At 40.0% G+C, this 10,530-nt stretch overlaps 2 protein-coding genes across 2 annotated transcripts; one reads left to right on the forward strand and one right to left on the reverse strand.

Annotated features, from left to right (window-relative positions):
- The first annotated feature begins 118 nt into the window (after positions 1-118).
- On the forward strand, positions 119-5,987 carry LOC108664588. The gene is made up of 8 exons (XM_018151208.2): positions 119-332; positions 823-1,353; positions 2,055-2,147; positions 3,101-3,193; positions 3,332-3,443; positions 3,953-4,247; positions 4,758-4,932; positions 5,094-5,987. The coding sequence occupies exons 1-8, from the start codon at positions 119-121 to the stop codon at positions 5,315-5,317; spliced, it is 1,737 nt and encodes a 578-aa protein (XP_018006697.2). The 3' UTR covers positions 5,318-5,987.
- A 174-nt stretch (positions 5,988-6,161) lies between these two features.
- Positions 6,162-9,108, reverse strand: LOC108664569. Its single transcript, XM_018151184.2, has 4 exons — positions 9,079-9,108; positions 8,443-8,549; positions 6,869-7,446; positions 6,162-6,417 (listed from the first exon to the last, which is right to left on the reverse strand). Exons 2-4 carry the CDS (start codon positions 8,515-8,517, stop codon positions 6,162-6,164), a joined length of 909 nt encoding a protein of 302 aa, XP_018006673.1. The 5' UTR covers positions 8,518-8,549; positions 9,079-9,108.
- Positions 9,109-10,530: the final 1,422 nt, after the last annotated feature.

The following is a 10,530-nucleotide window of genomic DNA, read 5'->3' on the forward strand; positions in this document are numbered from 1 at the left end:
CTTACAATTTTGATTTACTGGTGATACTTTCTCGTGTGTGCAAGTTTATAATTGACCTGTGATTTTTCGTTCCAGATTCTAGTTCTACTTATGCAAATAAATTGTTACTGTGGGAAACATGATTGGAAAAAAATTCAAGAACTTTGTTGGAGTTTATTTCAATAATGAAAATTGGGCCGTTGTTCCACAGAGCTGGATTTTCAGTAACTCTTCTGGTCTGTCTTCGTACTGGCCTGGTGAAGGAAATCCGATCAAGCTGGCCCAGCAAAAATGCCTTCCTGATAAGAACAACTGGAAGAAATGGCCTATAGCGCGAGTTGCCGCGACTTCAGGTTAGTGATGTAATGCTGGTCACATCTGAGGTGCTTCTTGGTGGGAGTCGAGTAACTTTGTAATGGCTGCTTTTATCTAATATCCCGTTATATTTAGGACTAATCAAAATTTGACCCAATCACATTTTCAGTTTTACAAAACTATCAAATATATGTAAATATGGATTATAGAGATAAGGGTAAAGCACCTTAAGACAAAATCTAATCGCTACGAGAGTGTCATAAACTTGCATGTATGATTTAAACCTGATTGATAAATTCATATTTTAGCGTTCTATCATCAAGCGGTAGAGAAGCGAATTCAGCTTAAATTTACCTGAATGAGTTCTTACCGACGTTGCATTGCTTTCAGCGTACGTGTTAATTTCTTACACAAGCATCGAATTATTTTGTACTGAAACTATTTTACCATTTCTTCCCAGTAACATTGATGTCGGTCTATGTATCAGTATTAATAGGCTTCAATAGTGAACATATGCTTTGCCTGCAGATGACTTTTCTCAGGTGGAAGGCATGATGCTATCTGACTGCTCCTCGTCTTCCGAGGACGAACTTGTTGATGTCGGCACCACACCTCTGTCTTTGCCAGACTTCAACCCGCCACCGTATCGGACTCTTCGGCCTGAGGAGGGAGCCGCACCTCTGTCCCTGCCAGACTTCAACAAGCCGCCGTATCGGACTCTTCGGCCTGAGGAAGGCGCTACACCTCAGCCCCTGCCAGACTTTAACCCGCCGCCGTATCGGACTCTTCGGCCTGAGGAGGGCGCCGCACCTCTGCCTCTGCCAGACTTCAACCCGCCGCCGTATCGTACTCTTCGGCCTGAGGAGGGCGCCGCACCTCTGCCCCTGCCAGACTTCAACAAGCCGCCGTATCGGACTCTTCGGCCTGAGAAAGGCGCCACACCTCTGCCCCTGCCAGACTTCAACCCGCCACCGTATCGGACTCATCGGCCTGCGAGTATGAGCGCAAGTGGCCAGGGGCTGACGGCTTCACCTGACAGGAAGAAGTTGCGCTTATCCGGTAATTCATTCATTGTGCATGGATTCGTGATTATTATTTGAAATTAGATATCCATTTTGGATGTTGGGCTGGCCGTTTGGGAGATATTTAAAGTATCTCACAGGGCCTATCGACAATGAAGGCAAGAAACGTCCACTTTACTAGAGCTAGCAGTTGGTCAGTCTGAAGATTAAAATTTATTGTGTGAGGTGCTTGATTATATTATCTCAGTGAATAACTTCCTAGTCTTATTCATCCGAACCGTGCATGCAGTGTATGGAGACCTGCAACTATTTCGAAATTGTGCCTAGTTTGTGTTACGCACAATTTGCAAGCATAACTTTTTGTAATTTCTGTCTGAGTCAGCCACAAGCCGAATATACATAAAGAGCAGAAACGTTAGGGTCTTGTTCAAACTTGTGCATTTTCCTAGTTATTTTTCTTCATTTCTTGCAAAATGTTGATTGCTCTTGTGGATAATTGAGTGTCAGTACCTGTAAGCTGGGAAATTTTGGGGTAAAATAGAAGCAGTGGATTGGGTCGATTTAAGAATTGAGACGATCGTATAACGTGATGAAATTTTCGATTAGTATCACGTTTGTTTCGAGTACTACGTCTTTAAAATAGATTATTGTTATGGCAGGGAAGGACAGGTACGACTTGAACTCTTAGTGTTATTTTGATTCTTGCCTGTTATATTAATCACATTTATTTTTTATCAGAGTGCGGGCCAACTTACAAGCCAGCGCCCTGCAGGCCGACACCGTCGACGCAGAGCGACGGCAGTTTCACCGTCAATTCAGGAAGCGCACCACGTACGTTTATTTCCTCACGTCTTTTGACTGGCAATAGTGAAAGCGTTTCGAATGAATTGATAGTAAGAATTAATTAGCCAGTCATTTCTAATATATTTATTTATAATTATCACTACTCGGAGCATCCTTTTACCTACCGTTTCCAGTAGCTGTTAGCCTGTTATTTTGATGAAGATTGGAATAGCAAATTCCTATTTGATATTAATGAGAGGATTTCTCAAAACCATTGCATCTATCGTTTTCATCTATCTAAGCGAATGCCACACCTGCTCGCTCCAGATGTAATGACTATTTTCACTTTGATTTCCTCTTTTGATTTGATTCTGTCAGTGCAATGGGAGGCAACCAGGAAAGGCTTGTAGCAGAATTGTACTGAACTATAGGTAGTTTTCTTAAGCGGAGCAAGTAATTACTTGTTTGCAGCATTAATTAAAGAACAAAAAATACAATATCTCAACAGCCCGGGACTAAGCTGCCTGCAGCCCGGACCGGTGGAGGTGTCCTGCCCTCTGTTGCGAGAGTAGGATAGAAATGGATTTCCTTAAAAAAATTGGAAATTACATTTTCCTGATATTCTCATATTTATATGTATAAAGAAAGAACTTCAAAGGTAATGCCACCACTGTTTCTCACTTAAAATGAATATTTGATTAAAGTTCACGTTACTAGAGTTGGAAGGCCTTTGTATGTGTATATAGCTAAGACCTGTGACTAAGCAAGCTCAATGCAGAAACCACCATTTGTGCAAACTCTTATGTCGAATGTGGGTGATTGTTTGGAAGATGTCTGCTGTTTGACGTATACCGATGATTACGCGTTACTTTCATGTTGTTCGATCAAGTACATCTCACCGAGTATAACCAATTGAGTGCATGTTATTGAATAGAAACAATGAAGTGCATCTCATTGAGTAGAAACGATTAATCGCATCTCATTTGTTTAATCTTCCTCAGCTGGCCAAAGCAATGCCCCACCTCATGCTCGGGCTGGATCCTCTCGACGCAGTCCGTGTCTACTAAATCGTTCTAGTCCTTCTCATGAACACGGTATGCCATCTATATAAAACCCTGACACGCTTTCTGTAGTGTTAATTTTTGACTGTAGTTCTATTATGAAATGTATTGTATTATATATCAGAAATTATTCCAGAACTCGTATATAATAGTTCATCTTTGTCATGCCAGAATTTTCAGGGTTGAGGTCCGCCACTGACCCAGGGGGCGCGCGTGCACTGAAGTCGCCATCTGGCAAACAAAAACTCCAACAACGTGGATCAGACAATTCCAACCCTTCATTGTGAGCTATGGAGTTTAGTAATTTATCATTGATTATTTCCGTAGGTTTCGGCCTATTGTTAATAACATATTTTTTTTGTCCCTAGTATATCAATAATTATTTTGTTACCAAAATCAAAATATTTATGCCTGAAAACTTTCCTAATGTGACGTCCGAATCCCATGCTAAAACTGGCAAGTCTTAGTAACTTAGTAAGCCACTGAAATAATTGCCCTGAACTTGGTTAATTTTTCAAACCTGTTTTTTTTTTTCATTCAAAAACCTGACAAAGCATACAGAAAGATACTTTCTAATTGAACTATGATTGAATGGTCGTATTCATTTCTACAGTCTATGATGTGAGGCTAATAGATTAAACGATGAGACAGCACTAGTGGTACACGATTAAGATTAGGGTAGAATTGCAACAGCCGTTTGTATGAATTTTCTTTCTTGTTCAGGACTTTTCATGCACAATCCAGAATAGATGTAGCATGGCTTGCACGATCTTTTTTCTTTGTTTAATTCAGGGCTGTGCCAGCAGCAGAAGATTCTTGTGATGCTCCGGAGTTGACCAGAAGTTTCCAGTATGCCGCCGTGGAGAAGCGCCTATCAGCCATAGAAAAAGAACAAGCCTCACTTGGAAAAATGCTGAAGAAATCGTTGTTTTTTGGACAGGAGAACAACTTATTGCTCAAGGAGCTTCACGAGAACATCCTGCAAATGAAGAGGAAGCCATTGCAACCTCTCTTCTTCGATACATCTTTCATGGAACCCGCTGCTACACTAGAAGAACTGGCAGTTTTGTTGGCTGGAGCAAACATAGTAAGTTATGAATTGATGCGAGTCTTTCGAATATTGGAACATAGCTGATGCAAATACATCTTCGTGTTCAGCAATAATGGAGGCAGCTTTTGCTTCAAATTTGATTCCATTTCACTAGGACTTATTGTTTTTAATGCAAGTTTTACAGGAAATGTTATTTGTACAAGCATGTTTGGATTGTGTTCTTCCTATATTGCTGTAATTGAAAATTATTACATTATTTTTATTCCGTTTTCATTTTGAAACGCTACGAATTATATATGTTTTAATTGAAAATTTTTACATTAAATTTATTTCGTTTGTAGATCGAAACGGTACGAATTATATATTGTTTTAATTGGAAATTTTTTACATTATATTTATTTCGTTTGCAGATCGAAACGTTACGAATTCTATATTGTTTTAATTGGAAATTTTTACAATAGATTTATTTCGTTTGCCGATCGAAATGCTACGAATTCTATATTGTTTTAAGTGGAAATTTTTATATTCGATTTACTTCGTTTGCAGATCGAAACGCTACGAAGGCTGGAGGCCTCATCGCTGAAAGCCACCTTGAGGGCGATGCTCAAGCGCCTAATGACGCGGGCCCTCGCGGTCACCTTCTCCTTCACCGGTTTGGACGGAAAACGATTGAGAACTAAAATAAGTCTCAGGGAACATGGAATTTACAGAGTTCTTCTTGGTACGAAAACTGTATTCTAAGGGCACGCACTCCAGAGCCCAAATGCATTTGATTAAAAATTAATTTGTAATGTCAACAGTTATGAAATGAAACATATTGAAGTCCACTCATCCTATAGCTTGGTCTCCATTGTTGAGTGTTCCTATTGATTTGTTTTACAGACGCTATTGACTGCACGTCTTTCGGAGGATCTCCTCGGCAAGAAATTGACCGGGCCCTGAAGTGTATTATGAAAAATGTAGCGGACTGGGAAAATTTCCGAGCCAGTCGTCGGAAAAATGAAGAGCTACAACACAGTGAAAAAGTAGACGATGCTGGACTGAATTGCACTTCTTCCATGCAAGCTTCGAACTCGGACCAAAACACTTCTCTGCTGACGCCGTAGCAGCCAATTACGGCCCGCTAAAAAAAACACTCCTGCCCAAGGCTTTTTTTTTATTTTTTCCGCATTATTTTAAACTTGACACTCAATCTATAGAAAGATGAGTTGTCTTCGGACGTAGCCGGAAGATTGTCATTAGCTGGTTCTCTACTATATTCAAGTTTACTAGTCAGTCATGTGTGCTCTTCAAATATCGGCTGATATTCTTCTTGGTCTTTATTTTCTTATCGTTCGAATTTTTCTTTTACGGACACTCCGTACTACGTTAGTTATTGTTGGGCTGCAACCAGTTATTCAAGGATGGGATTGATTCACAGCTGTATTGAATTTTTTAGTGTGATGCACACCCGGTGTTAATTAAAAACCTGCGCCCCCAAGTCACTTCCCTCAGAAGCATTCAACTGCGACGCTCCGTTGGAGCCAAAAACTAATAAACCTCCAGTCGGAGTTCTTAGCATGGCGCAGCCGAGTTGCCATGCTACTTTCTAACGCGTTACTCGTCACTCTTGTTACTCTCTAGTCTCAGCTGTGTTTTCTGTTGCTTTCTGACGTGTCATCCTCTCCTTCCTGCCATGCTAGCCTCCAGTCCAGGCGGTGTTACTTTCAACTTCATGCAGTTTTACCCTCCACTCTCCGTTTGTGGCTTTCTTATGAAAAAGATGTTACTCTTAATTTTTGTTGTATTATTTTTAGCCTTCACTAAAAATTTCGTTATGCCCAAAATGGGTGCACATAAATTTCGACACCTTTGGCTTGAAGCTGAATCTTCCGTGCAAATTACTCCATTACCATGTGGATCATACCGCAAAGTGAATAATTCGGTAACGTAATCAAACAGTTTACTGAATTAATCGTTATCAAATCTAATAAAATTCTGGAGAAAATCTAAAATCTCTGCATGATGTCCGCGTGTAGTTTGTATCTCTATATAAAGTCCTCGTGAAGTTTGTATTTCAACGACGCTGTGACGGCCCGGCACTGATCTATCCAAGTATTCGTGACTCTGATTCTTCGACCTCCATTTGCGTAAGGCCAACATCTTACTGACGGTGAAGCTCTCCAACGTAGTGGGACTCTTGCGCCGACACTGCGGACACGCCGTGCTGCAAAAAATGAACTCATTAACGTTCGGCTGTCACTTCACAAAGCGCGTTAGGCATTGCTACGTTACGAGAAGGAATAACATCATTTGGCAAATATTGAATGATGGCTAGAGTGAAATTTCAACCTATCATGATGGAAATGCTGTCCTTCACTTTTTCACATTGACTTTTTTAAAGTTTTTGCCATAGATAATGATAACATTTTGCTAAAAATTTGGTCTCTGGGGAAGGAAGCGTGACAAATGCCGATCCGTGAATCGCTTGATACGGGAAAAGTTTCGTCTCTGACGATGCCAAACGTAGCGTATAAAATCATATCACAAGTGATACTAGCCAGCGAGCGTGCGACGGCACAAATTGATAGAGGAAGGAAACTGAACAAATTCGCTGACATGTTAGCGGCCTAAAACCTGGTCTGCAAGCATATAAATTCCAAGTTACTGCTACTTACCCTCCGGCTGAACATGTGGCTGGGTAGCACCGCAAACACAAGACGTGAGTGCAGTCGCTAAAAATTATGAAGTTGTCGTCCGTGTCGAGCTTCGTACGGCAGTCGGAGCACTTTTGTTCAAGTAAATAGTAGCGTAAACTCGTAGCCTTCTTTATATCGAAACATTTAAAAATGTTTTCATCTTTGAGCAAAATGGCGGCTTCCATCCATTCCATGGCTTCTTCCAGTTTGTTAAAAATTACGTCGCATTGCCGTAGGATTCTCCGGCATCCTGTACAGCCACAAGCCGAAAGTTTTCCTTCAAGGCAGATTCTGAGGACATTGCGAAGGGATCGAACAAGGTTTGCGTCTTGTTTGGTGGCTTTATAAATGAATTCATAGTCATTGAATTCATAAGTTATTAGCTTCAATGAACGAGTGACGAGTTCAATAGTGTAGTCTTTCAGGTCGGCAAACGCTACATCTTTGAAGGCATTCAATAATTTTCTCGCGGCCTCCATATCCGGAGAGTCGATTAGGATCTCCCTCAACAGCGACCTCAGGGTGCCGAGGATCGAGAGATCTGCGCTGGCATTTTTCTGCAAAGAGAATTTTTATGAAAAAATTTGTAGCAGTGAGAAAATTATTTTACATAAATTTCCGAAACTTATCATATTTCATTGCAAATGTTTCACTATGACAACTCATATATTTCAATCAAGTTAAAATCGAGTTTCTGTAAAAGCTGGAGTTGATTGATCACCTTCTTAGATCATGTGAGTTTGATTGAAATGAGACTAATAACGTTTTAAGAACAATTCCATTTGAACATATCTTATTGGAAGTGAATTTTTTATAGCAGGTAATTTCAAAACAATAAAAAATGGATTTTAATTGCTTTCATCTTTACAATAACCTTCATTAAAAATAAATGCTGCTACCGTTCGAAAATTTAAAGTGGCAGCTGCACGCAAGTGTCCTAATAATTCAAGCCGACTCAGCCCGACTGGGTTCTTTGCAGGCGTCATTAATTATGTTCTACATCTTTTCAGTTATTACGAAATTCACCCTGCCAATGTGACAGTAAAATCAATCGGAAATACGATGCTTAATTTCAGCATATTTATGAAAGCTTATGCCGAGCTGATTGCAACGACTGAAAACACGAAGGATGGGCCGCAAAAATCCTGAAACGTTTACAATGGGCACGGCCCCTAAGTGATGTACACAGCAGTTCACTTTAAAATAAAATAAATAAAAAATTAACTCACAGTAGTCACAGTTTGAACATCGGCTACTAAAAAAAAGAAATGTTAATTCCCAGCCATTTTCTTTGCAACTAACACTAACACGCTGGAAAACATCTGCGTCGGTGTCCGATAAATATCCAGGCAGCATATTATCAAGTGAGCCTAAGCAGCAGAGCTCTTGTATGACCTTCTTTCAAAGTGAGTGCTTAACAAAGCATTCCTAACTTCGCTAACAACATCCAACGTATTTTTCATGCAAACCAAAATTATCGTTTTCAGTGTGTTTCCAACAATGGATTTAAGATTAACAAGACATGATACATGTAAAATTTCAAGATAATTTACCTTGGATTTCAGAGTTTCACTGAACTTTTCGATGTCACGAATCAATTTCCGTGTTGCCTCGGTGTCGCAACCCATCTCCACTGCCACGGTGTTGCAAGCTATCTTCACTGTAGAATATTTCAAGGTTAGTAAAAGAGAGATAAGGCATAGCCCTAGACCTAGGTCGGGTCTGAAAACCGCATACCATTCCATGCCACTTGCAATTTTTAATGTACGGCAACAAACACGCCACTTGCCATTCCTAATGTACGGGAACAAACACGCCACTTGTCATTCTAAATGTACAGTAACAAACAGACCACTTGCCATTCCTAGTGAAGAATAGATCAATAGAATCAATAAAAAAAATACATGTCGGAAACAGCAAATTGTAAATTATATAAAAATGCACGTAGCTCGGCCTGTAAAAATTTCACGTGGACTGACAAGAACTCAACGTGAACTCACGGGTCACAACTCGTTGCCAATGCACGTGTCTCCAACTTAATTCAACAACACCACGTGGTCTATGGATTTTAGATATCAACTAAATAAATAATTCTAGTCTCCACCTTTACTTCAAGATGATTTATCAATATTCACTCACTATAATATAACTTATTTACACATATCAGAGCTACACTGCAGGGTACTCACACTTTCCAACTTTTCGGCTACCTGGTATGTCGACACTACGACGGTTCAGAAAGGACTGAACGCAGGACACCGTCTTATCTCAGCTCAGACGATGGGGGTCAGACAGAACCTATGGTAACTCACGTTGTTTATTAAAAAGAGTTCACAACTATTTTAGAACGGCTTTTTCTGGGCCAACAAGGAGCAATACCGACAGACAGCATTCGATAGTAGATACCGTCGAAGGCATCGATTGATTCGATTCCCGCCATCGAAGTTCACAGAATGTAAACAAATCCGAAGCCTCTATTGGTCAGTTGGCCAGATGGTTTTGATAGTACGCTTTTAGCTAAGTCTTACGTACGAATGTTTTGATAATGCCAAAATTAGAGTGTACTTACGTAACACGTAAATTTTTTGTCGGAAGTACAAAAAGTTACGAAGTTTTGATAATACGGCCCCTGGTATGTCGACACTACGACGGTTCAGAAAGGACTGAACGCAGGACACCGTCTTATCTCAGCTCAGACGATGGGGGTCAGACAGAACCTATGGGGTTTGGGGGTTGATGGAGGTCTCCCCCCACATAAAAATTTTGAGTTTTTTTCAGGGTGAGAGATTTCTGGAATTGATAGAGTACTGCACACAATACTTAGATCCATAATATTACAATATTTTGTACACAATACCTTGATAAACAATATTACAATAATTTGGTTTGCGCAATAATATTGAGTGTCTAGGTGCCATATTGAGGGGCTGCGCAATATATTATGTGATTTTCATGACCCTGAAAATATATCACGCAAACTGGAAAAGTTGGATCGTCTAGAGCTACATTGCGCAATATTAACAAACGAACATTAACATTGCGACCCTAGCGGTAGTTAGAAGTGGTTATGTTGATCGCTTGTCATTATCATGGCGGACGACAGAAACTACAGCTCATGATTGACTGCAGTTCAACCATGCATAGTTCAACCATGCTACTGCTAAACTTTGTTGAACTTTATAATGGTCTCCAAACTTTTTTGAATTTTAAATTCAAAGATAATACTAATGGTTAAATAATTTATTACTTCGGTGGGTCTCAAGTGGAGATGGTGCATGGCTCACGCAAAACTTTTTCATTAACTGCGTAGCACAGCTTGAGTCGCCGCAGATGATTAGGCATATCAAGGCATGGGAACTAATTTTCTCTACTGGACTAATAAAATATTATTGCGTTATGTGGTTTGCACAGTATATTGACGCGGCCCTAAGACGGTATTATTGACTCATTAATTGTATTTTGTGCTACGTATTTTTATTATTATTAACACGTTTTTCTTAACTTAGCTTCGCGTTTGTTTGTTTGTGGATTTGTTTGTTGTTAACATTGACAACGAAAATTAGCCCACTTCTGATTGCTCTAGAGATCTGAAATTCGGCATGCAGGCTATTTTCGCCTAACAATTTCAGATACAATTATAA

This window comes from Hyalella azteca, unplaced genomic scaffold, assembly GCF_000764305.2.
Source record: "Hyalella azteca isolate HAZT.00-mixed unplaced genomic scaffold, Hazt_2.0.2 contig15442, whole genome shotgun sequence".
Classification (NCBI taxonomy): Eukaryota; Metazoa; Arthropoda; class Malacostraca; order Amphipoda; family Hyalellidae; genus Hyalella; species Hyalella azteca.

What these genes read in the sequence shown, in the direction of transcription:
- LOC108664569 (XM_018151184.2), bottom strand. Translation starts at nt 8,517, where the DNA reads ATGGGTTGCGACACCGAGGCAACACGGAAATTGATTCGTGACATCGAA. An exon ending in GTGAAACTCTGAAATCCAAG is followed by an intron (nt 7,447 to 8,442) that starts GTAAATTATCTT and finishes TTCTCTTTGCAG; the next exon opens with AAAAATGCCAGCGCAGATCT. An exon ending in GCCACATGTTCAGCCGGAGG is followed by an intron (nt 6,418 to 6,868) that starts GTAAGTAGCAGT and finishes CATTTTTTGCAG; the next exon opens with CACGGCGTGTCCGCAGTGTC.
- LOC108664588 (XM_018151208.2), top strand. Translation starts at nt 119, where the DNA reads ATGATTGGAAAAAAATTCAAGAACTTTGTTGGAGTTTATTTCAATAAT. An exon ending in GCGAGTTGCCGCGACTTCAG is followed by an intron (nt 333 to 822) that starts GTTAGTGATGTA and finishes CTTTGCCTGCAG; the next exon opens with ATGACTTTTCTCAGGTGGAA. An exon ending in GACAATTCCAACCCTTCATT is followed by an intron (nt 3,444 to 3,952) that starts GTGAGCTATGGA and finishes TGTTTAATTCAG; the next exon opens with GGCTGTGCCAGCAGCAGAAG.